Source organism: Gastrolobium bilobum, unplaced genomic scaffold (assembly GCF_033153095.1).
Source record: "Gastrolobium bilobum isolate Gb01-03AN ecotype WA unplaced genomic scaffold, APGP_CSIRO_Gbil_v1 utg1120, whole genome shotgun sequence".
Classification (NCBI taxonomy): Eukaryota; Viridiplantae; Streptophyta; class Magnoliopsida; order Fabales; family Fabaceae; genus Gastrolobium; species Gastrolobium bilobum.
Window position 1 is genome coordinate 70,147 of NW_026895155.1, and position 26,910 is coordinate 97,056.

General features: G+C 34.8%; 3 protein-coding genes across 4 annotated transcripts; 1 reads left to right on the forward strand and 2 right to left on the reverse strand.

The window, feature by feature from the left end:
* Positions 1 to 1,135: 1,135 nt before the first annotated feature.
* Positions 1,136 to 2,806, reverse strand: LOC133296250 (UDP-glycosyltransferase 74G1-like). The gene is made up of 2 exons (XM_061495199.1): positions 2,156 to 2,806; positions 1,136 to 1,873 (listed from the first exon to the last, which is right to left on the reverse strand). Exons 1-2 carry the CDS (start codon positions 2,804 to 2,806, stop codon positions 1,154 to 1,156), a joined length of 1,371 nt encoding a protein of 456 aa, XP_061351183.1. The 3' UTR covers positions 1,136 to 1,153.
* Positions 2,807 to 4,050: 1,244 nt separating this feature from the next.
* Positions 4,051 to 6,435, forward strand: LOC133296260 (uncharacterized). The gene is made up of 2 exons (XM_061495210.1): positions 4,051 to 5,674; positions 5,771 to 6,435. Exons 1-2 carry the CDS (start codon positions 4,051 to 4,053, stop codon positions 6,433 to 6,435), a joined length of 2,289 nt encoding a protein of 762 aa, XP_061351194.1.
* Positions 6,436 to 18,410: 11,975 nt separating this feature from the next.
* LOC133296222 (protein NUCLEAR FUSION DEFECTIVE 4-like) lies at positions 18,411 to 20,580 on the reverse strand. 2 transcript variants are annotated; one of them, XM_061495177.1, is made up of 2 exons: positions 18,676 to 20,580; positions 18,411 to 18,603 (listed from the first exon to the last, which is right to left on the reverse strand). In XM_061495177.1, exons 1-2 carry the CDS (start codon positions 20,413 to 20,415, stop codon positions 18,571 to 18,573), a joined length of 1,773 nt encoding a protein of 590 aa, XP_061351161.1. In that variant the 5' UTR covers positions 20,416 to 20,580; the 3' UTR covers positions 18,411 to 18,570. The 2 variants fall into 2 exon arrangements, with proteins under 2 accessions (XP_061351161.1, XP_061351157.1); XM_061495173.1 differs by having other exon boundaries at positions 18,411 to 20,580.
* Between the last annotated feature and the right edge of the window lie 6,330 nt (positions 20,581 to 26,910).

The following is a 26,910-nucleotide window of genomic DNA, read 5'->3' on the forward strand; positions in this document are numbered from 1 at the left end:
TTTTATAAAAGATAAAATAAAGAGTTCACACTTTATTATTTTATATATATTTTTATATTTTTAATATTTAAGATAAAATTGGGTGTTTACAGCCTAGGCCTATTAGCCTGTTTAAGTCCATTAAATATTCAACAATTAAAAGAATAACTAAAATAATATTATTTTATTATTCAATATTATTAAAATAATAATTATATTTATTATAATTTAAATAATATGATATGGGTCGGCTTGTAGACTTATAGGCCCGTCATGTACAAAAAAAGCTTATGGCCTATTTTTTAAATAGATTTTTTTTAAAAGCCTAAGCCTGTTCTATTTTACTATTTATAATAGGCCAAATCTGGCCTAATATAAGTTAGGCCGTAAGTCCCTGTAGGCCGACCTAGACCATTTTCCCCACTTGTGGTGTGCTAGGGTCCTAAAAATCAAAATATTAATTCAATATTACTATATTAAGAAGGTGGATAATACATAAATTCTTGCTAACTATGCCTAACAAATTTCGCAACAAACCACTTTGACACGAAGCTCCAATCATATAAAAAAAAAGGGTTATATTAGTATAATGTTACATGAAAATTAATGTTTGTTTTAGCACAAACATAAAGGAAGAAAGAGAAAGTGAGTTTAGGAAATAGAAAAAAAAAAATTGTGGGCCCCATGAGTTTTTGATTGGGTAGGAAAACAACTTTAAATCATGTTACATGATATATACATTTCCCATAAAAAAATTAATTCAAAGAGGTTAAACTCAATACTTTTATATTATATCCGTGTTACATAACTCTAATACAACTCAAACTTAGAACATCAAGGAAAGAAGAAGTGAGAGAATAGCATAGTGGGGACTGTAACAACATAACTGAATGTCACGTCATTTTTTCTTCTTATGACAGAGCAAACTCAACATACATAACTGAAAAGAAAAATATTAAAAGACATGCCATTTCAGAAGCCAACAAATTCTGACAATAATTAAAATTGACAACCTCACGTTCTCAGTTTCTTGTTACCTTTAAAGCAGCCAACAAATTGAACTAACAAAAAAAACAGAAGCCAAAAATAACAATTATTGCAGAATTATTTTATTCAAATTTGGCAGCAGCACACTACTTCATGAGAACTTTCTCCTTCATCAATAAAAGGCAACTCAGCAGTGAGCCAATTTAGCTACAAAGTCTTCAATATTTTTATCAGAACTTCCTCCCTCATCAATAGAATTCTTTGCCAGATTCTTCCATTTGATGGCATTGTTCTTTATTTCATTTCCTTTTTCAGTCTCCATCATTTCCTTTATGCAGTGTTTAATTGTTCCTCTTCTAACTATCTCTTTCTCATCAGCAACAGCTTTGATTCCCATTTTCCATGCATCTGCAATATGCTTTGCATTTGTGATTTGGTCAGTCCAAAGTGGCATTGCAATCATTGGAACACCTAAGCTCACAGCTTCCAATGTGGAGTTCCAACCACAATGTGTGAGAAAACACCCCACAGCCTCATGTGTTAAGACTTGTAGTTGGGGACACCATGTTACTATTAAACCCTTCTCTGATGTCTCCAGAAATTCCTTTGGAAGCTTATACTGTTCACAAGCTCTAACCACCCACATGAAATAACTCCCACTATCTCTCAAACCACAAGCTAGTTCTTCTGTTTGCTCCTCACTAAGACCTGCCATGCTCCCAAAAGAGACATACACAACTGAATCCTTGGGCTTTTCATCAAGCCATTTGATGCAAGCTTCTATATTTGGATCAAACATGCTAACACCATATTCATTGTCATCTTGGAGTCTTTTGTCCAAGAACATAGATGGTACAGATGGTCCTATTGGCTTTAATGGCCAAATCTTCCCCAACCAATCAACAACCTAAATGGAATTTCATTTCAGATTTCAATAATCAATAAAATCACTTCTCATTAAATCCCGACTTACGAGAATAGTGTTAAGGGAAATTCTTGTATGTATCTCTACCCTTGCATGTTTGCAAGGATGCTATTGAGTTTGAACATGAGACCTTTTAGTCACAACCAGGTTCATCCTCACGTTTCAATAATCAATAGCACAAAAAAGAATAAGTAACAATGCATTGCAGTGGATAAGAACAAATAAAATTAATCAATGGAAATTTCAGCTATTCAAGTGACTTACCTCTTTTTCCAGTTCATAAAATGTGTTTGCAAGAACCCAATCTGCTTTATCAATGTTGGAAAATTGATTCATAATTATGTCAAAGTAACCTGGGTAGGATCCATATTTATACAAGAATGATGGCAAGTCCCCAGATGCAAGTTTTGGCAATCCTGGTAGCAAAAACTCTGTCCTTGAAAGAGGTAACTCAACAAACTTTTTATAAGCATGGAAGTATATGTTGTTAACAGAACAAGTTTGAGTGAAGAAGGCAGCACCAAGGAGTCCAAATTTCTTAGCAACATCAAGAGACCAAGGCAAGAAAGCATCATAGATAACACAATCTGCAGGGTTGTTAGAACATGCAAGCTTTTGAAGAAGCTCGGATAGAGTTTGTGGTCCAACTCTCCAAAAGGTATCTTTGTAAACTTCAAGGCTCTCTGCTGCTTCAAGTCCTCCATCATCATAGCCATCTGAGATGCTTTCAACTTCAATGGATCTGAGATTTTTGTTGGTAATAGTCTTCCAATTGGAAATAACAGTTATCAGTGTCACCTTTACTCCTCTTTCAACCAAACGCTTGGAGAATTGAAGCATAGGATTTATGTGACCTTGGGCAGGATAAGGTAGGACCAAACAGTGAGCTACATAGTTTTTCTTTTCCTTCTCCATTTTTTCACCTTTCTGAGTGTTTTGTGTTCTCTTCTGTATCTGAATGCAATGAAGTTTGTTTGTTCCAATTACATATATATATATAAAGGGCAAAGTGTGTGTCATTTTAAAGGATGTAAAGTTGTGTCATTTTAAGAAAAAGAAAGAGATAGATAAAAAGAGAGAGAGAGTTGACAAAAAAAATAAAGGTGTGGGTCCCACCTCTTTGTGAGAGTGAAAGGATATAAGTTGTGTCATTTAAAAGGATAAACATTTTTTCCATATATAAAATTGGAAAAAACGATACAACTTTAATAAAGTAATAAATGTAACAGATCAAAATAAAAAAAAAGGGTAATAAATGTAACATAGTTAAATGAACTAAGGTTTTTTTAACAAATTTTTGTTAATGAGCATGTGTAGGACGGCAATAATTTGTTTTCTTTAACATTAATGTTGATAAGTGATGAGTTCGAGCATGTTTTCTATAGGGCGGCAACAAAATTCAACTCAATAGCAAGGGTATGTCATTAGGGCTATTGAGTTCGAACATGTGATCTTTTGGTAATGAGCATGTATAGGGCAGCAATATTGATAATAGCGACAAGTAGCGCATGCCATTTTTATTTTTATATTTTAGTACAAAGTAGCGTATGTCATTAGGTCTTCAACTTGTGTGCATGGTTGAAGCCATCCCTAGGTGAAGGCGTGCTTCCTACTTATGCGCGATGCAAGTCACACATGACATGGGGATGTAACTAGATAATTTAAATTATAAGTATTGGTCTGGTGTATATTAAAAGGTAAAAGGTAAGACTTAAGCAGCCTCTAATATTTACCGATAATTTAAAAAATTGATAAAATAATATATTTTATTAATTTAATTTATTTAATTTAATTTTAGTAAAAATAATAATACAATATAAACTAACCTATATAAAATTTGTTTATTAAAACTTATAAAAATAGGTCCATAATGATACACGTAGGGCGTCTAAGAGAGTGAGGCAACACTCTATAATACTCAAAGACTTTGTTGCTTGAGGAATAACGTTAGTTGGTTAACCGGTTGAGTTAGTTAATTAGTTTGGTTGGTTAACGGTTAGTGAGTTAGTTAATACTGTTGTATAAATACTTACATGAGGTACTGAGATCATTACTTGAAAATAATACAAATTCTCGATTTCTTTTAGTTCTTATTCTTTGGTTCTTGTCCTCTGTTAGGTTAATCCTAACAATTGGTGCTTTCATCCTTTGAATTCATGATGCGTCTGCAAGAGTTAACAGAGGAGTTTTCTACATTGCAAGGTCGTGTTGATCGCGACAGGGAGGAGAATGCTGCTTTTCAAGGTCGTGTGGAGCAACGTTTCGTTGAAATTCGATCTGAAAATCAGGTTCAGTTTGCGAATTTAGCAGCACAACTTCAACAATTGCATGAGGCGATTCTTGGACGGGAAGATCGATTTCGCAACCCTCCGCATGGTTCTCATATGGGAACCACATCTTCTTCTCCGTTCAACCGTACAGATTTGGATTCCAGGAACCTAACCAAGGCAATTCAGTTAGAGATTCCAATTTTCAGTGGCTTAGATCCAAATAATTGGATATTTCGTACGGAGTTATTCTTTGTTCTTCAACAGGTTCCAGAAGACTTCAAGGTACCCGTAGCTGGATTGCGAATGGAAGGAATGACTGCAGCTTGGTATCAATGGATGTATAGTAGTGGTTTAATCCGTTCGTGGGAGAATCTGACCAAGGCTCTTCGTGAGCGATTTGGAGCTTCGTCTTATACCAATTTGAAGGAAGTGTTATCCAAATTAACACAAATTTCTACCTTACGCGATTATATCCAGCAGTTTGAGGTATTGATCAACCAAGTACCTGGGTTGGATGATGATTTGTATATGAGTTTTTTCATATCTGGTTTGCAAAGTGAACTTAAGAGTGTAGTGCAACTTCGTTTACCTGTTAATTTGCATCAAGCAATGCAATATGTTCTCGCATACGATGATCACCACATGGAGCTTAGGAATTCTTTTTATTCCAGTAATAAGAGGTTTCCTTTGAAGATTTCAGCCTCAAATACTGATGGCACAGTGGCACCTTCTCACAACCAGATTACCACTGCCCTTACTCCTTCGGTACTTCAACTGGGCTCCTCCAATTCGAGGTTAGCATTACCTGCTCCACCAGCCATGAAAAAGTACTCACATGTTGATTTGCATAAGAAACGAGAATTGGGAATTTGTTATTACTGTGATGACAAATGGACACCAAAGCATAGGTGTAAGAACAAATTGATGCTAATGATTGGTGAATTCTCTGATTCACCTGAAGATGCTGACGCGGAAGAGGAGATACTTTGGCAAGCTGAAGCCTTACCAAAGGACACACAAGATGGTGCATCGCATACACTGGCTGATAGATCAGGTACAAACTCCTTGATGTTTTCCTCTGTCATCAAGCATTGTGTTGTATATATAATGGTGGATTCGGGCAGCACTCATAATTTCATAAGAAGACAGTTAGCTGGTGAGTTGGGTTTGCCTATTGTTCGTGCTAAGAAATTGCGTGTGTTCTTGGGCAATGTAGAGTGTTTGGTGACTGAAAGGAAGTGTCTCAGTGTTCCAATTGATTTGCAAGGACACCAGTTTCTGATTGACTTTTGGGTGCTGGACTTAGTGGATCTTAGTGTTATTCTTGGAATGCCATGGTTGCAACAGTTAGGCAGGGTCACTCACGATTATATGGACCTGTCCATGGAATTCCAGTGGCAAGGACAGCAGTTGATATTGAAGGGGAATATGGATTCTAAGGATCCTGGAGTGGAATTGAATCTGTGCAAAGACAGCATCTCTCATTGTTGTGCACTAAGCTTGGGATCAACAGGTGCAATACCTATTGAATCTGAATTGCTCAGTCTCAAGGCTAAGGTTCCAGTAGCACTTTGGCATGTTTTAGTGCAATATTAATCCATTTTTCAAGTACCTCATGAGCTTCCTCCATTTCGAGGCTTGGATCATGCTCTCCATTTGAAGGACAACTCAGAACAGGTGAATGTGAAGCCCTTCAGATATGCTCACCACCAGAAATCTGAGATCAAAAAACAGGTGATAGATTTGCTTTCAGCTGGGTTCATACAACACTCTCAAAGCTCTTTTTCTTCACCAGTACTTTTAGTGCGCAAACAAGACAATACTTGGCGCATGTGTATTGATTATAGAGCATTGAATGCTATCACCATCAAGGATAGGTTTCCCATACCTACTATTGATGAGTTATTGGATGAATTGGGTGGAGCTGAGGTCTTTAGTAAACTGGATTTGAGAGCAGGATATCACCAAATCCGAGTTTTGCCACAAGACATTCCAAAGACTGCATTTAGGACTCATGAAGGACACTATGAGTTCCTAGTCATGCCCTTTGGTTTGACAAACGCTCCCGCAACCTTTCAAGCTGTGATGAATCACTTGTTTAAACCTCACTTTCGCAAATTCATCATAGTTTTCTTTAATGACATCCTAGTATTCAGTAAGACAATGGAAGACCATAATCGGCATTTGAAAATTGCCTTGGAGTGTTTGCAGATGCATAGATTTTTTGTCAAGGCTTCGAAATGTTCTTTTGGAGTCACTTCTATTGAATATTAGGGTCATGTAGTTTCTGGTCAAGGGGTTCATGCAGATGTTAGGAAGGTCCAAGCTATGGTTGATTGGCCTATACCTCGAAATGTGAAACACCTTAGGGGATTTCTTGGTTTAACGGGCTACTATAGGCGATTTGTTAAGAGTTATGCTATGATAGCAAGTCCTTTAACAGAATTGTTGAAGACTTCTGTCGAATTTTGCTGGACTGATGCTGCTACACAAGCTTTCCAACATCTCAAGGATGCTATGATCCAAATTCCAGTCCTCCATTTACCAGATTTTTCCTTGCCTTTTGTTATTGAGACAGATGCTTCCAATACTGGAGTTGGAGCAGTGTTGTTACAAAATGAAAAACCTTTGGCTTATTTCAGCAAAAAGCTATCTTCAAGAATGGCAGCAGCCTCCACTTATGTGCGTGAGTTGTATGCAATCACAGCTGTTGTAAAGAAATGGAGGCAATACTTGCTTGGCTCAATTTTTGTCATACGGACAGATCACAAAAGCCTCAAGGAGTTGCTCAATCAGACTATCCAGACTACTGAACAACAAAAATACTTGTGTAAGTTGCTTGGCTACACTTTTTCCATTGAATACAAGGCTGGAATTAATAATGTTGCAGCTGATGCCTTGTCTCGGGTACATGACACTGGCATGTTGAATGCTATGATATCAGAACCTGTATTTGATGTGTTGCAAGAGATTAAAAAGCAGAATGTTGAAGATATTTTTCTGCTGCAATGTCATGCAAGGTTGAAGAACAACTCAAACCTTGATAATCACTTGACTGAGAAGGATGGCATATTATTCCATGACCATAGATTTTTACTCAGTCCATCTTCTTCCTTGATTCCTTTGTTAATCCAGGAAGCTCACTCTACTCCAATTGGAGGGCATGCAGGGGTGCTCAGGACCTTTTTGAGGCTTTCTGCCACATTTTATTGGAACTCGATGAGACAAGATGTGAAAGACTTTGTTGGGAAATGCATAATTTGTCAACAGGTTAAATATGAAGCCTCTAAACCAAGTGGATTGCTGCAACCCCTATCCATCCCTGAGGGTATTTTCGAAGACTTGTCCATGGATTTTATTGTGGGACTTCCACCATCGAAGGGACACACGACCATTGTGGTAATTGTGGATAGATTATCCAAATTTGCCTACTTTGGTTCTCTTCCTCGTTCTTTCACAGCTGCTGTGGTGGCCAAGCTGTTTTGTGAACTCATAGTATATGTTCATGGTTTTCCCCGTTCCATAGTGACCGATAGAGATCCTATTTTTGTTAGTCAATTTTGGTCTCAATTGTTTAAGTTGAGCGGGACGAAATTGCATACTAGCTCAGCATACCACCCCCAATCAGACGGTCAAACTGAGGTGACCAACCGCTACTTGGAGCAATACTTGCGGTCATTCTGTCATGAGAAAACGCAGGATTGGATTGGATTGTTAGGGTGGGCTCAATTCCATTACAACACCAGCATACATTCTAGTATTGGTATGAGTCCATTTGAGGCTGTTTTTGGCAAAAAGCCAATACATATACCTCCCCTGCCACGGGGATTAACTAAGGTCGAAGCAGTGGAATTCTTGTTGGGTCAGCGTGATGAAATTTTGTCTCGATTGAAGGTTCAGTTGCAGCAAGCTAGGAATCGGATGAAGATAAAATGTGATAGGCATAGGAAGGACCGTTCTTTTGAAGTAGGGGAATTGGTATGGGTTAAGCTCCAACCTTATAGACAGGTTTCTGTAGCAAAACGTGCGAGCCACAAGTTGGCTAAACGCTACTTTGGTCCTTATCCTGTGGAGAAGAAGTTGGGCAGTGTTGCTTACCAACTGCAGTTGCCTCCCAATTGTCTCATCCATCCCACCTTCCATGTTTCGTTTCTCAAGCCATTCAGAGGTACCTTGGATGCTCAACCTCTGCCTTTACCTGCAATTGCTGTTGCCAACAAACCTGTCCAAAATCCTTTGGCTGTTTGGTCAGTTCGGATGTCTTCAAAGGGAGGAATTCCCCAACGCCAGTTCTTGGTTCAATGGACACCAGCTTTACCCGAAGATTCAACTTGGGAGTTTGAAGATGATTTGCGCAAGTGTTATCCAGAATTGACCCTTGAGGACAAGGTTGTTCTTGAAGAGGAGGGTATTGATACACGTAGGGCGTCTAAGAGAGTGAGGCAACTCTCTGTAATACTCAAAGACTTTGTTGCTTGAGGAATAAAGTTAGTTGGTTAACCAGTTGAGTTAGTTAATTAGTTTGGTTGGTTAACGGTTAGTGAGTTAGTTAATACTGTTGTATAAATACTTACATGAGGTACTGAGATCATTACTTGAAAATAATACAAATTCTCGATTTCTTTTAGTTCTTATTCTTTGGTTCTTGTCCTCTGTTAGGTTAATCCTAACACATAACCTATTTTCTCAAAGAGTTTTTTTTTAATACATGAACTTGTTCTAATTTACTACATATATTAGGTCAAATTGGGGTTAATATAAATTCGATCGTAAGTCCCTAATAAATTATTTAACTCATTTACGTCTACATCTTTAATTATTGAGGTTGAGTCAAGTAATAGTTTCATTTTATTTTTATTTTTTGCAAATAACATAAGTTATAGTGGATATATAATTTTATTTGGAACGTAAAAGAAACTTTAGAAAAATTACAAATCACAATATCAAAAAAAGAAGTAAACGTTTAACTTTCATGATAGAATAGTTGGTGCACAGATATTTGCCTCCAGTCTTAAGCGACACCCAACCCCACTTTTTACGTTAAGGAGACACTTGAAAACAGTAAAGAAAAGCCCAACACTGCAAGTTCACTAGAAATATCTGCACACCATTTCGAATCTTGGATAAATCCCCAGGCGTTAGGTTGAAGTTGGGATAGTGCAACCCTCAAATGGTACAACACGTCGGTTAGAAATTCAAAAAACGAAAATCGAACTTTGATGTCGGTAAAGTAACTCTTGTACATTAAGAAACATCGTGAAGATATGCCCCTCTCACTTGGGCGGTCACAAACTCTGATAGATCCAGTAACATTGCATAACCGCCACTGATCCTCTTGTACCCCTTCAGTAAAATCAAAAATCCCCTCAATAAGGTACGCCTCATCCAGAATTGATCGGTCTGCATAATACGACACTGTTGAAGAAACTTTGTAACACTCCGTTTCGGATCGATGTATTACCATACATATGATATTAAACGTAGTTATAATTATGGTATTTGAATTAAAATACGGTAGAACTTTTTGCTTTTAAAACAACCATATTTAAAACAATTCCTATATAATGATCATAATTAAAAATAATTGTGGAACATAAATTTCTATAGCTTAAATATCATACAATACATATTTAAAGTGTTAAGTGGTTCTCATAAACCAACAAAGTTTAAAACACAAATTACACGTTTTACCTAACCAAGGTAGGTTCAGTCTTTCACAAAAATGCACTTATCTACATGTCCATAAATTTTAATATTTTATTATGTTAAACTAGACTCTCTAAGCTTTCCAACAAGATATCATAAGCCTTATTTGGATTTATACAACTCCAGATATGATCATCATAAGTTAATTGTTCAAAACTGTCATTTGACAGCAAATAACCACTATGAGTTTCCTCACTGTTTTTAAAACTGTAGAAGTTCTACTAATATTAGTTTACAAAGATGACAGACCCTTGGTGTCTTACAGCCTGCGAAACTGGGCAATCTGCACTTAAATGAAAAGTGCACATGACTCGCAAATCATTGCAGTCCCATATTTTAGGAAAATAAAGAAGACATCCTAAACTTCAAAATGATAGCTCACACACTTCATTTGACTAAAAATTGAGTGAGCTATGACTCATCAAAGTCATAGGTAATTCAGCTACGTTTTCTATAAATTTTGACAGTATCTTCGTTGTTTATTGGACAATTCTAGGGATCAATTCCCACATAACAATTAACACCTGATAGACACAATACTCATTCCATTCAAACTACCACAAGATGGCTCCGTGCCATTTCATTAACCTAGTACTTAAATATGTATATACAGATACATATCTCTGTCACACTTCTACAAATATTCACATAGGCAACATAGGCCTTTCAAAAAGAATATTTACATATATGCACTTGTCTGATCATTACAAAACATGAATACAAAAAGTCATCAAAACATATAGACAGATATTCTATGCAACATGTAACTATTTCTCTATCCTCTACATGCATAGCCCTAATCTCCTCGTGTTGGCCTCTTCCCAAGGGACCTATCTCCAACATCAAAAGTACCTGAAATATGTCCCCATATTGCGGGGTGAGAATAAATCTCAATAAGCTCGGGGTTTATGGAGAAGTTTCCAACCGCAAGTTCACTTCCTGCGTAACATGTCAGATACGGAACGTAGACAACACCATATAGTCTCTTTAATAGTACAGATAAATATTTTACACCATCAAACAGTTGTATTCACATACAAAATATTTTACTTTCTTTATCTGATAATTTGGAGTCTCTTTTATTATTTACTCAATCATTTCATATTACTTTAGAAACTCCTATCAAAATTATCAACAATACACAATTCTCATAAACCAAAATGATTAGAAATTTACACTAATCAAATAATTCAGTAATTCACTTTAATCAGGAAAACTAGAAATCATAACCATCAAAACACATCAAAATATTATAAATTTATGTTTTATAGAGTAATCTGAACCAACCGAAGATCGAATGCGTTCATGATAATATTTAATATCAATGATTCCACCAGAGCTATACTTTATAGAGATACACTCAACTTGTATAACCAATTTATTATTCGACTTGTACTCACACCGCTAAATTAGGAATTGAAATATTTTAATTATGAGTTAGGAAATAATTCTATAATTATAGAAAGATTATAAACTTTAATATTAAGTCACTTTTCAAAAGGAAAGTGCAAACACCGGGTATTTCACGGTATAAATGAATATCAGTGAAGTAACTTGAAAAATAATGATAAAAATATTAATATTACTAGAAAAATATTTAGGTCAAGAATATCAATTTTGGTATAAAAATAATAAGCAGTAATGTCAAAACTAATATCGGCTATTTCGCTGTATAAAATGTGTACCGATGAAGTGTCTCGGAAAATTATTATAAAAATACTATAATTCCTAGAAAAATGTCTAGGTTAAGAATATAAAATTTTAGAGTTAAACGAAGAGCGAAAATATTAAACTAATAATGTTAGCTAAGTGGGTGCACCTATATAAATAGTCAAATGGCACTAAACCCTAGGTTAATTCTGAAACCTAGGTAGAGTGTCTTCTTCCAACACTTAGGTTTTCTCTCTTCTCTTCCTTTCTAAATAAGCGTGAGTTCCTCCATGGAAACCAAGCAAGACTTCACCTTTGTTCATATCCTCTCACTTTGATCATCCCAAACACTTGAAAGCAAGCAACTTGTAGGATAAAAACTCATTCTTGAAAGGTTCAAGGTGCTGCCTTGTGAGGGTTGGAGCACTTCCTCTTTGTTTTGGGAGATTATATCATCAAGGAGCCTCCTTGTAATGAAAGAACTCATCTTCACCAAACCATTTTCGTGCTCTTAGTATGGCAGAGGATTAAAGTGGACTAGAAGCATCAAAGATCACTCTTTTAGCTATTTTTGAAGCCCTTGGTATATGCTTCACCCTTTCTCTCTTAGCTTTTATTAAAAAGAATGAGTCTTGGACATGTTAAATGAGAAAAATGAGTAACCAAGATGACCGCTAGCGTAAACATGCTTAAAATTTGGAGCTTGAACTTTCTATAAATGTTAAAAATGGAACCTTGTTTGATTAAATCATGAAAAAATGATGTTTTTGATGAAAAATTGTTGTTCTGTGACAAATATCCGGATATGAACAGTGGGATATCCGGATATCTACGACGACAGCAAACCTATTTTAGTAAAAATTTGATATCTTGAGCTACAAAGTTCTAAATCGAGTTCCGTTTGGACCTATGTGAAGCTAACACATGTGAATATAACCTTGTAAAATTTCGTTGGCATTAGATAAGTGGTTTAATCACAGTGTCATTTTGAAGTCGCAACTCGGTTGCTGAAAATTTAGTTTGCAGCAGTCACTTTGCAAAAGATATAACCGGAGTTATACAAGTCCAAATGAGATATATAATATGTCGTAGGAAATCTTAGGATGTCTAATTTAACATATTAAAATATCAGAATTTTTGTAAAGATCTGCAATTGCAGTTTTAAAAACGGTAAGCGAAGTTTGTTGTCGTATTCATAAATACAGTTTATTTCTTTGGAATGTTCTTCAAGGAAATGAATTATAGACTCTATTGCACTTGTAAGTGATGTTCTAAGGTTAAGGGACCTTATGGAGTGGACCTAGTTCCTCTCACCTTGAGTTGGTGTCCCTACGTAAAGAATGGCTTTGTAAAAGACTATATAAAAGAATGTCGTAAATGAGAGTATATTTATTAATTGCCTTTATATCTTGAAATAGGTTGTGATTTTGTGCGGGCCTATGATTGTGATCCTTCGGATGCTGAGAGTTCATTGGAGTATTTTGCAGATAAGGTAAGTTTCGTGTTCTCATGGGTAATCCCCATTTGTTCCACATACTCCAAGAGGAGGATGGTAGTTTTATATGGTATATGTGCTTATCTGTTATTTGAGATGATGAAATAATGCACTCTTATATATGTATGTTATGTGGTGTATTACACACAAGATGGCTAATACATGAGTGTAGTGGAGCTGCATAAGACTGTATTCCCTGAGTGTGGGTATAAGGCAAGAGCCTATACTTCTTATGTATGTAGAAGACGTGTGAAAATCATACTGTTCTCTGGCCAATAGACTTGTTAGCAAACATGCATGATATATATATATGTTGTTGCATCATATGGACTTTTACTGCCTATACTATTTTTATTCTGTTATACCAAAGTGATCTTGGGGCGGAGAAACTCTTCGAGAACCCTTGTCTTACTGAGATTTCTGATAGAGATCTTACCCCTTCTGGGGCACATTTTTCAGGTACTGAGATTGTTGATGTTGGTGCATCTCGAGGCAAAAGGCCGGAGTCGAGTTGTTAGCATGATATGCATGCATTATGATTATGAAATATTTTGTAGTTGAGGCATGCCTAATATTGATAATATTTATTATGTGCATTTAATATGAGCATAAGGATTGTCTATGCCATATTGTAATATGCTTTATTTATGGATGTTGGGAATTATGTATTAATCATGTTGGTCCTTGTTTTGTAATATGATTTGCATGTGAGATGACCTAAGTAAAGGATTGTTAGGATTCACCATTTATGCATGTAATAGTTGTTTAAACACCATGAAATATGACATCTTAGATGCCTAGAAATACATGAAATAACTTAAGTAAACTGATTACATAGGTAAGCACAACTGTTGGGTGCTGATGCTCTTAAGGACGTTCCATTTACTTAATCCATCAAGAGAAAACGCATTTGTTCTCTAGATATTAACCTAATCGCCCAAGTGCACACATCAAGTAATAAGTGAGATTATTAGTGCCCACGTTATCGTTCCCACAAGGATAGTAACTCGAAATAATACTTTGAACTATTCTGAAAAGAATTTGAAATAACAGAAAAGACAGTATTGAACTGTTCGGTCTTTCATTGCCTAGTGCCTTAAGGACGTTCCCTTAAGGTGGTAGGTTCAGATTGACTCTAAACAACTCCTCGCGTTGTTATATATTAAATCATTCTTGATTTCAGGAGGAACGACAAAATCATTAGAGATTTGGTTTTATGATCACAAGATATTAAATGCTGAAAACTTAAAGATAACAATAATTAAGAGACAATAAGATGAATGATTAACAAAAATAGTTTTTAACACAAGGAATAGATCCACTGTTCCATTCTTAAATAGCTATGCTCTCAACTCAAGACTTAACCCTTCTGAATTTGTTCAAGTCTTTTCACTGCCAACTCTTATTCCTCAGCTCATGGACTAAATGACTCACAAGTTTTCATATTCTTATGGCTCCCTTGACTCCAACAGTTACTAAGTTCAAAACCTTCAGAGAACAAGGTGGTTCCTTATTTCTAAGGCAACCAATAAGATTGTTTCCACAATCCTACCTTCCCCCTATGATCAAGCTGTTTGAAATCCCTTCTTTGAGGAAGTTTCTTTCTCAGTTTGCGTTCAATTTCCATTGATACCCAAAAAGTTAAAATTACTTGAATCACAGAAATACAAAAGATTCAGTACAAGAGTTTTGAACATAGTTCTTTAAGAATTTCACAGTTTTTCCATTCCAAAATAACTTAGCCTATGGCTGAAAACTGTAACACCCCGTATATACCCGGTAATGTTATCATACTATCGTATTAAGCTGCGCTTAATTAAAAATGCGGAATATCTTTTTCTTTTCAATTATGAAGTCATTATCATTACCAACTTGCTTATTAATCTGTTAATTATGAGTTTAATGAGGTTTTTCAGTTAGCTGTTTTATTGCAATTGTATACAGGCGATGTTTTATTAATTGATTAATAAGCAAGTTGGTAATGATAATGACTTCATAATTGAAAAGAAAAAGATATTCCGCATTTTTAATTAAGTGCAGCTTAATACAATAGTATGATAACATTGACAAGTGGTATCAGAGCAGGGCCTCTCTTCCAGTACGGTGTGGTTCGAGGACGAACCAAGCGGAAGCTGGTGGGCATGTAACATCCCGAGCACTGACGAGGGCGGGGAGTGATCGCCGGTGCAAAGAGGCACGGACAAGGAGCGGCTCCTGACAGGCTTCTAGCGGGGGGTTACATGCATGAATGAATCGAATCGACACTCGAAAGAGAGGGATTCCAAAGACTGTGCAGATGTGAGACTGCACAGTTTGGGATAACTTATAAGAATTAATTGGTATTACTTATACTAACAAGATGCATCTGCTTTTCGATAGCCCGGAACGGAAGAACTCCACAGTTAAGCGTGCTTGACTTGGAGAAATTATGGGATGGGTGACCTCCTGGGAAGTTTTCCCAGGAAGTGTGCGAGTGAGGAAAAAGCACACTGGAAAGTCTCGTGTTAGTATGTGGGGATAGTCATTGATTCTTGAAGCGGCCGGGCATTACAAAAACACTAACATAATTATTTCAATATGAAATCTGATAGACCCGAGACTCAGGTTGAAGATAACGAGTGGAAGAGAAGAGAAATAACAAACATATATTAATAAACAACAAAGAAATAAAATGGAGAAGTATGGATATTGCTCGTGAGGAGTCTCAAATGGTGAAAAGAAAAGGGGGGATGGGTTGTTGTCACTCAACTATTACTAAAACTATACATATTAAAACACATAAACTTAAACTATGAACTATGTGATCTCTTCTTAAGGAATTCAATTGTTTCTTCATGTTGGATTCTCCTATTTATAGGCTGAGGTGATGGATGGAAATCTTGTGGTTCTTCTTCAGCTGTTCCTTGATTGAATGAAGAGGCAGTGAACTGATGCTCTGACAAGTGAAGCATGTTGCTTGATTAGATAACTTAGGGTTAAGTTTTTCCTTTTTATTCTGAAACCACATGCCTTCTTTTTCCCTCAACCAATGAGCACTCTTCATTCTCTATTATACACGTTTCTTCCTGCTTGATTGTTGTACTCTTTTATGCTTTTAGAAGTTTATTTTCAATGTTTCCTGCAAAAGAGTCAGAGGAGAGGTTAGTGGAGCAGGTGTACAAATAAGTTAAATTGTTCCCCTTTTCTTGCATTATCAGCTGATTACATCACTATCCGTTCCCTTCTAGTACTTCTGTTCTCAGGATCTAGGAACATATTTTGACAGCAAAAAATGGTCACCAGTGGACGGAACAGATGGATTTTTACCATCAAAATGGGCTTAAATGAGAATGAATTTTCATCCCATCAACAACTAAGCACGAGATGAAGTGATATGGGGCACGGGGTTGAATACTAAATGATATGCCTCCAGCATATATATAAATCTAAGTCAAAAAGAGAAACAATATTGATTAATCTTGAATAAAAAGGCAGTATTTACTGTTTAATTGTTAAAATCTCAATCAAAGATTGTGATACTTATTTCCTTTTGAGTTCGCAGGAAAAATAGACAAACTGGAGCCAAATTGGAAATTACCAAACTGAAGGCCCACGCTGATAGCGTGGGTGTGGCGCTGACAGCGTGAATGAGCCTTTTCATACAGAGACATCCACGCTACTAGCGTGGAACTCACGCTAGTAGCGCCAGAGTTCAAAAACAGCCCGAGACATCCACGCTACTAGCGTGGAACTTACGCTAGTAGCGCCAGACCTTCCTGCAATCCACGCTCACAGCGTGGGAACCACGCTAGTGGCGTAAAAAATGCGAAAAATCAATATTAAATATTTTTCAGTATTAGCGAAAGATTAAACAGAGATTTTAAACGAAGATTCAATCAAGATTTCTACACTAGGTCAAAAACTCTATAAATAGAGACTTAGACTCTCAGAGAAAAGAATCTTTGGCTGGAGAGAATTCTTGGAGGCTCACGCTGAAGATCAGGATTCCGACGGAGTTGAAGACCAAAGATCATTGATTCTTCTTCTTCTTCTCCTTCTTTTTCTTTATTGCTTTATGAATTCTTTTTTTAATTTGCTTAAGCCAGCTATGTTTGGCTAGTTTGTTTTTGTAGTTGGGATCACAGACCCAATGTGAATCCTTTATATTTTATGTATTGATATTTTATAAGTTAATTAGTTAGTTTGTTTTATTCTACCTGGTTTAATTTTTCATATCCTATTTAGAACTGATCACTCTAAATTATAGGGCTTTGAGGGTTAGGACTCACAATAGCCATATTGGGGTTTTAGTCTGGACAAGGGTAGAATAACAATTTGTGTATGATCTAGACATAGGCTTATATAAATTGCAGACTCATAATTAATTTGCTTAATGCTTAATTCAAGTGAGATTACTAAGACATTAGAATTCTGATTGGGTTAAAGGGTTGAAATCACTAAGACATTAGGGTTCAATTATTTTATAGGAAAATAATGAATTGTTTGAACAAACGAATTAATTAATTATAAAATACAATATAGGAATATAAGGGAGGATCGGAGGTGAAGTGCATCCTTGCTACATCCTTTTTATAAATTTTTCATCAATACTTTCTCGCGTTCTTGATCTTTTCTTGCATACGTTCAAAATTTATTGTTATTAATTTTCTGTTTTAATTATTTTTTTTTAAATTCTGTTTTAAAATTCCAAAATCAATTATTTTCACACTCAACTCAATTTTATTTTCTAACTTAAGGGGAATAGTTAAACTAGTACTTGGTGCATTAATCCTCGTGGAAACGATACTTTACCTATCATTTTATTACTTGAAACGAATGGTATACTTGCCGATTTCGCAACACTAAACCCTCAGCTTGGAGAAAGATATTACATTTCGTCACTGTCATGGAATATCTGGATATTGGTGATCTAATATCCGGATATTGATATCCGAATATGGCATTAGAATGTTATTATTAATACCACATGTGGTTAGTAGTTAGTTGATATCAATTGTCGTAGGAATACTAGTATAAATAAAGGGAATTATTATTCTCTGCTGTACGAGATAGGGTATCTTATGTGATAAACTCAACATATGTGGGCTCCATTGATTTTTAAAAAGAAAAAAAGAAAAGAAAAAGGCAAGCATAAATATTGAAGGGTCAGTAAGAGAAACTCTCTATCTTATGTTGCATGAGACTAACTTAACCCATAAATAAAAGAACTAACCTAACTCTAAGGGTTAAAACTTCTTTTTGCAGACTGGGTGATAGTAAAATGAAATGGGGCCAAAACACAAAATGAGTTCATAATTTTAAAAATTTGTCAGCTTACGTTTCATTTTTTGTTTTTTCTTCTGTGAATTTTGAAATCATTATATAAATTCAAAAAAGAAAACTAGATTAATGCCTGGCGGATATGAGCATTTATTTATTTCTCAAGTAACACTGTAATGCAAATACCATATATTTGTTTTAAAGCAGACATAACCTATCTTACAGACTAGTGATGTATAGAAAATAAAACATAACATTACATTACAAGACTCACTATTAAGTGCAAACTATATTTTATACTAGTTGGAGCTGTTGCTCTCGTTCTCAAGTTTCTTTTACCATTTCCTTGCCAATGATTTCTAGCCTTCGTTAGCAGTAGGTGGTCCAACTCTGCTCTGAGACACAGCCATTTCAGATTCAACGGTTTTAGCTTCTTCTCTGAATTTCTTGTATAGGTCACTTTTGTAGAAGTCTCTAGTCCTAACCACCAAAATGAGTGACACAAAAGCCCCACACAAACAAACTGCAGTGATTATAATGAAAGCCAATTTGTAGCACTCACCCCCACTGCAGTTTAACTCTTCCCCTAGCTTTCTTTTTAGCCCCAATGATGCCATTTGCCTTCTTGCTTCCCTATCATACAGATACCCTGCAACCCTTACACTAAGCAAGTATGATCCAATTGGACTTGCTATTGACCCAACATTGTACAATGTTGAGTAATATTTAAGACCAAAAAGTTCAGATATGATGGAAAAGAGTAATGGCCAGTTTGCCCCAAAGCAGAAACCAATTACAATTGAAGCTAAATAGAGACCATTTGGGACGTTGAATGCAATTAAAAGGTGACCAACACAAGATAGTACAAGAAGAAATGTGAACACTATAGGCCTAGGGAGTTTAAATTTGTTTATGATAAATTCTGAGACAACCCCTTGTGCAATTTTTCCTAGATAGATCCAAATAGCCATAAGAGAAACAAATGTGGTTATAGCATGTGCAGGATATCCTAAAGATTTCCCAATCTGACCTAAGTTATTAACCACAGTCAGGTTGCTACCAAGTCCACATATAGTAGCAAAGAAAAGAATACCCATGTCAAGGCTAAAAATTGCTTGAAGTATTGTATGATCTTCACCTCTATCTGGGGTCCTGAGTATGTTTTTCCAACAGGAAACTGATTTTTGGATAGCTTGTTCTGCATGGGGAGCCTGTGCTGACTTCTCTTGATTAAGCTTTTCTATACTTATATTCATGGGCTTTTGAGGATCTTCATAATTGATGTGTTCTTGTTTGCTCCTCCAAATCTTGTGTTCTTCCAAAATAACAACACCAAATGGTAGGATGAGCAAGAGAAGCATCACAGTGGTAGTAACATAATACTCACTCTTCATGAAGGTGAAACATGTTTGCACTATGAGTATAATCAATAGAAACCCTGCAAGGACAAGTGTTAAATAGAGGAACCTATAGAAAGCTTTGGTATCATTTGGCTGTTGAATACCCCTGTGGTTCCTGATAACTGGTATGAAAACAAAAGCTGTAGCAGTTGGTAGCCATGCCATGAGCAAAAGTAGAGATTTTGAGTCGTTTCCATAGAAGCTATAGTATAGCTGAGTGATAATTGCTGCACTCAAACCCAGATACCCACTCAAAATTCCCAATACAATGCCACGATTTCCAGGGAAGTTCTTTACACTGGTAACTAGAGCTCCAGTGTTGGTGAAACAATGAGAATTGGCTCCAACAAAGATGTAGAAGCACATGTTCCACACTTGGGGCTTTGCAATTTTTCTGGTCACAGCAAGCCAAATCATAAAATACCCAAAAAAATTGAGAACCCCACCAATTGCTAAGACAACCCAAGGGGGTGTGACCTCATTGATTAGGCCTGAAAGAATGCCTATGTTGGAACCCAAGTCCTTGAAGAAGCTTAACAGATTGAGAGTGGATTGGTCATAGCCCAAAACTGACTTGATTTCTCTGGAGTAGAGGCCAAACATGTAGCTTGCTCCAGATACTGACAATATCATAAATGATGAAAACACCATGAACCATCTCCCTGTAAGGACTTGGAGAGAAAAGACTTTGTTGCTCTCCCATTTATTTCCACCACTTCCCTGATGAGGTGGAGAGAACCCCATTTTTCTCAGTTCTAAGTTTCAGCAGATAGCTAGAAGCTTAGCACTTGTATGTTAATGTTAGTTAGATAAGATGAATACTAATAAAAGAGAGTCATAGACTCATGGTTGTGATTGTGTGTTTATTGTGGAACAAAGAAGGAAAGAGGTAGTTTGGTCCATGGAGCTGGAAAGATAGTGAAGTGGGAAAGCACAAATATAAAAGAGTTTGGATTTTCTTTCCCACGAGTTTTATTAAAGAAAATTTTGTGAACCGCTGTGTGACAAGAATTTTCTTTTCAACTTTCAACCGTTATTTTTTTTTTTTTTTTGAAATATTTCAACTGGTTGATTGCTTTGCAACTAATTGAATTTAGGAGAGATCTAAAATTAAGCCTTTAAATCGCTATGTGACTGTAGTGTTTTGTTGAAATTTTCTGCGGTTACCATGGGTAGTTCATTAATTAATTAATTAATTTATTATAGAAATCTTATTTAATTCTCTAAAATATTAAAAAAAATATTTAAGAAAATGAAATTTTAATTTATCTTTAATACATATAACTTTACGCATAAAATTAAGAAAACAATGTAAATGATCTAAAAATTTGGTGCTAATAAAATATTCTATAACTATTTTTTTTTATTAAAAATAAAAAAGAGTATTTGAAATTAGTTTTAAAATTTTAGAATTAGGATTAACTTCTTAAGAATAAGTACTTACAACAGGTAATGAAAACAAAAAACAAAATAAAAAAATAAACTAAGGCTTCATGTTGTATACTGGGATGATACCAAGTGAGGCTCAAAGAAAAATAGAAAAAAATAATTGGATTCAAATGAAATAATTTTTTCAAGGGACCACTCAGTTGTATAGTCACAGCACTTAAAAAAAAGTAAAGTTTTTTTTTTTTTTTTAGAAATACAATGAAAACTAAAGTAACTTAAAAAAAAAAGTCCTATATTGGACACAATCTTGGGAGACTAACTCCCCCCCTCAAGTCATTACGAAGCAATTCCAAACAAGTCGTTGGAAGGACATCCAGCACAATCAGTTGTCCATCCTGATAAGGTACATAAGTAGCAAGCCAATCAGCAACAAATTTGCCTTCTCTATAAGTATGACTAAGCTGAATAATCCAGTCTCTTTGAAGCATGCTACGAACTCGGATGATTAAAGCAGAAAGAGGATGACTTACGTCACACCCTTTTCTTATAAATTCCAAAGCCACCTTGGAGTCACCCTCCACAAAGACTCTCCTAAATCCCTTATGCCAAGCCAGATCCATACCTGTCAAGAACCCCCAAATTTCCGCTGAAGTAGAAGTACCACTCCCAAGGAATTTTGTAAAACTAATTAACCAGTTTCCAACAACATCCCTTATGACTCCACCACATGCAGTCCTTTGCCCACTGTCTATGCTGGAACCATCCACATTAAGTTTAACATAACCCTCAGAGGGAAAATTCCAGTGAATAAGACGTTCCTCTCTTCTAAGCTCCTGATGACCAATCTTAATAAGGGTTTCATTAGCCAATTGAATATTACCACAAGTGTAGGTAATGCGCCTAATGAGACCATACTTTGAGGTGCTAGTTTGATCAAAGATCGCCTTATTTCTTCCCCCCCACAAACACCAAGCTATCACCCCAAAATACAAAGGCCAAGTTCGATCAGTTTGAAACAGACCTTTTAATCCTAGATTTGTCTAGATCCATAGGTGAAGATCCATGGAGAAAAAGTCACTACAGTTATCAGAAGGAACCCGATGCTCCCATAATTCCCTGACACCAGGACAATCTCTAATGGCATGTAAACTATCCTCAAGATTATAATGACATCTCAGACACGCTGCATCTGTAGCCATGTGACGATGCACTCTACGAACATTAGTTAAAAGAGAACCTCTGTAGAGAAGCCATAAGAATTGTCTAATATGTTCAGGACCAGGCCAAGCCCAAATTACCTTCCAAATCCTATCCTGATGATAATGCGAGGTACCCATGAGATAGTTATAAGCTGATTTCACTGAAAAAACCCCATCTTGGCTACCTGCCCAAATAACACGGTACGAAGAAGGATCCACTGTAGGAGGGAGCACACTACGAATCTTGTCTAATACTGAAGTAGGAAGAAGGTGCTGGAATAAAGGCCAGTCTCAATTACCATAACAAGTTACAAATTGAGACGTAGACCAATGGGTCATAATAGGAGGAATAGATTGAACGGCCAGAGAAACAAGTTGAGGACATCCTGGCACCCACAAATCCATCCAAAAAGACGTATGAACCCCATCCCCTAAAATGATACGAAAATTCTCTAGAGTTTGAGGCCAATACTTAACAATAGCCTTCCATAAACAAGAATCATTTGCTGTGGCCGAGATACTTGGAATGAGGCTCTCCTCCACCTTATACTTGCTACGAAGGACCCGAACCCATAAAAAGTTTTTTTTGTTCTCTAACAAAAATTATGGTATCAACTTTAGTCACTTAAAAAAAAATAATCTTGAAATTTTTAAAAAATTTTAAGTGGACCCGTTTAGTTAAAATTGTGATTTTTTGTAAATTCAGAAAAGATCTACATTAATTTTTCAAAAATATTAAAATGAGTCTACATTAAATTTTATAAAAATCAAACGATTAATTTTTTTTATAAAAAACTAAAATGAGATCATATTTTTTATTGAAAACTCAAAAGGACTTTACTTTAAAAAAAAAATTATCCAGAGAGACGAGGGAGAGATGGAGTTAAACCACGCGCGGGAGAACCAAAGTAGTACAGTTGAACGTGCGAGAACCAAATTGAGATTGACTTTTCAAAGATCCATTGCTCATAAGTCTCCATCATAAGTTTCTTCATCGTCCTGTCATTATTAGCTCCCATTTCATCACATCTTACGTCACTGAAAAGATGTTAGACTAAAATATTTTTTGGGTGATTAAAAAATATTATAAGATCTAATTTAATTAAAAAAAATTGACTCATAATTTTTTTAAAATTTGTTATTTTTTAAAAGTATTAATATGGATTTTTTTTTTAATTTTAAAAAGATCATGATTTTAATTAATTGGATCTATTTTAAATTTCAAAAAAATTACAAGTTAATTTTTTTTCTAAAGAATAAAAAAAAAATTAAGGCTTCATGTTATATATTGGGATGATACCAAGTGAGGATTCAAAGGAAAAAAAAAAAAATTAATTGGATTCAAATGAAATAAATTTTTCCTTATATAAAAAAGGGACCACTTAAAAAAATCCAGAGAGACGGAGACATCCAGTTAAAGCACGCGCGGGAGAACCAAAGTAGTAGAGTTGAACATGCAAGAACAAAGGCTTAATGTGAATCGTTTTTGAATTTCAAAAAAATTATAATTTCGACTGAGTTTATTTTGAATTTTAAAAAATTATAAGTTGATTTTTTTTCTAAGAAATTAAAATTGGTCCTGCAATTTTTGTTAAGTACCCAAAATATAATGTAACAAGTCTAACATTTTTCCTTTAAATTTTATTGTAATTATTTTTTACTTATTTTATTTTATTTTTTAGTAGAAAAACTATACAAGTAACATCGGCGGCTTTTTGAGTCTTTTTCTCTTCATTAATTAATTAATAATTATTTTTCCCCTTATCCAAAATTATCTACCAATTTGTCCCTCTTTAATCGATTAACTTGAAGATTTAATCGATTAAATGGTCAAAACTGACAAAAATGGTTGACTTGAAGATTTAATCGATTAAATATCTCTCTTAATCGATTAAATATCTCTCTTAATTGATTTAATCGATTAAAACTTATATTTAATCCATTAAATATCTCAAATGAGCGTGAAAACATTGATTGAATGAGAAAAGTAACATTTTTCCTTTAAATTTTATTAAAATTATTTTTTTCTTATTTTATTTTATTTTTTTAGTAGAAAAACTATACAAGTAACATCGACGACTTTTTGACTCTTTTGCTCTTCATTAATTAATTAATAATCATTTTTTCCCTTATCCAAAGCTATCTACTAATCTGTCCCTCTTTAATCGATTAACTTGAAGATTTAATCGATTAAATGGTCAAAACTGACAAAAATGGTTGACTTGAAGATTTAATCGATTAAATATCCCTCTTAATTGATTTAACCGATTAAAACTTATATTTAATCCATTAAATATCCCAAATGAGCGTGAAAACATTGATTGAATGAGACAAACACAATATTGGAGGTTATTTGAATTTTGAATTTTGAATTTAATGTAATAGGAGTTGATTGCGATTTGTATTTAATAGGAGCTGATTGCGTTAAATTCAAAATTCAAAATTTAAATAACCTATACACGAAAAACTGATTGAAGATTCTGCTAAGTATTTTTATGATGAATATGCAAGACGGGAAGGGTTCGTTGTTCGCCTTGATTGTTGTCATCATTCTGAGGTTGACAATAAGATCACTTCGCGCTGTTTTTCATGTAATAAGCAAGGTTTTCATGTGAGAGGTAGAAATGAAGCCAGACCTGTTCATGTAAATCAATCCAGTTTCCAAGAATCGTTTTTCTTTTGTTGGTTTCTTTGTTTGTTTGGTTATTTATGCTTGTTGATTTGCTTCATATACATGGAATCTACTTTTGTTTATGGAGGAGATTTGACCTTTGTTGCCTGTTGGGAGATTTAATCGATTAACTTGAAGATTTAATCGATTAAATCTTCAAGTCAACCTTTTTTACCAGTTTTGACCATTTAATCGATTAAATCTTCAAGTTAATCGATTAAAGAATGGCAGATTGCTATATAATATTGAATAAGGGGAAAAATAGTTAACATCGGCAATGTGATATATTTAAATTATTTTATTTTATTCAAGGAATAAGGATAATGTAAATATACTATTGTTTTAATTCAATGTTTATAAGTAGATCATTATTATTGGAATGACTTAAAAAATATTACTTAAATGTATTATTGTGAATAACATAATTGATGATGTTGTTAGAACAATGTAAATGTAAATATACATATTCGAATTTTAACCTGCTCGATGCACCTGTACTTTGGCCAACCCTCTTCTTCCCCATGTCAAGTTTAACATTATTAGATCAAATAGTTTAAGACAAACTTGCTCAGTTCAGTTTCAATCTTATCAACTGTGCTTCTTAGGTATGCAATGCGTGTGGGCACTGAGGACAGAGATATTTCACGGACTACTAAATCCAAATTTCTTCTATTATGAATTTATGTCAACATTTTAGAAGTTGATAAAAAATATAATGAGTAATGTGTCATTTATAGTAACGTTAAAAGCGCACCTTCACCCGTTTCTACTTTTTATGTGAGGTTTTTGGTTTAAACAAAGGAAAAAAGAAATATGATGTTGTAGGAAAGTTGTTAGGCAATATTATAGAGATAGAGATTGTGAATTTGTGAGACTCACATTTGTTTTTTTTTTTTAAATGTGGATCCCACAATCTCTATCTCTAGAACATAACCTAATAATTTTCCTACAACGTTATATTTATATTTCCCACAAACAAATTGAGTTACACATTAAGTGCTCGTTTGGTGGACATGATAGAATAAGAATGGATAGGATATGAGAGTTGGATAAGGATAGAATATGATATGGACAGGATAAGCACATATCATATCATGTGTTTAATGTGCATTGGATTAACAATGTGATAGGATTATGCTATCCTATCATGTGTTTGAGGTTCACCAAATATCATGAGGATATGATATAAATAGACTAAAATACTTTTTTTTAACAAAATATCATATAAATTATTATAAATTAATTTTAATTTTTTTAAATTTATTTATACAATTCTAACAATTATAATTTTAGACAAAATATTTTAAATTAATTTTTTTATCCTCTATATTGTATGTACATCATTCAAAAATCATGATTCATTAACTACTTACTTTAGTATCTTTCAAAAATCATGTTTCATTCTTTCAAAAAGGCGTGACGATGAAATACATAATACAAGTAAAATTACAAAATACAAGTAAAATTGCAAATAAAGAATACTAAAATCAATTTATATGTCTATTGGTTAGCCATTCATTCCACAATTGTGTTGCTAAATTTTCCCTCCAAGTAGACCACTGATCACTAGCCCCAATTGTATTAATATAATCGCCATCATTGCGTGCCACTTCTTCGTTGAGTATTTGTGTTTCCAATTATGCATCTAATTGTGCTTTCATCGGGTCAATAGTCATTTCTCTTCTGATAAAATTGTGAAGAAGGCAACAAGCAATTATTATGCAATGTTGGATTTTGATGGGATAAAAAGATCGGCTTCTACATATAGCCCAATGCATTTTTAACAGCCCAAATGTTCTCTCTATCACATTTCTTGCCATGGAATGTCTCATATTGAAGAGTTCTTCCTTATATTTTGGTGTATACCCATGTCTCCATTCACTGCGATGGTATCGATAGCCTCTATATGGAGCAAGAAATCCCTCATAATTTGTATATCCAGCATCCACAAGATAATAGTATGTTAAAGGACACGAACCC

What these genes read in the sequence shown, in the direction of transcription:
- LOC133296250 (XM_061495199.1), bottom strand. Translation starts at nt 2,806, where the DNA reads ATGGAGAAGGAAAAGAAAAACTATGTAGCTCACTGTTTGGTCCTACCT. An exon ending in TTTATGAACTGGAAAAAGAG is followed by an intron (nt 1,874 to 2,155) that starts GTAAGTCACTTG and finishes AATTCCATTTAG; the next exon opens with GTTGTTGATTGGTTGGGGAA.
- LOC133296260 (XM_061495210.1), top strand. Translation starts at nt 4,051, where the DNA reads ATGCGTCTGCAAGAGTTAACAGAGGAGTTTTCTACATTGCAAGGTCGT. An exon ending in ACTAAGCTTGGGATCAACAG is followed by an intron (nt 5,675 to 5,770) that starts GTGCAATACCTA and finishes CCATTTTTCAAG; the next exon opens with TACCTCATGAGCTTCCTCCA.
- LOC133296222 (XM_061495173.1), bottom strand. Translation starts at nt 20,415, where the DNA reads ATGGGGTTCTCTCCACCTCATCAGGGAAGTGGTGGAAATAAATGGGAG.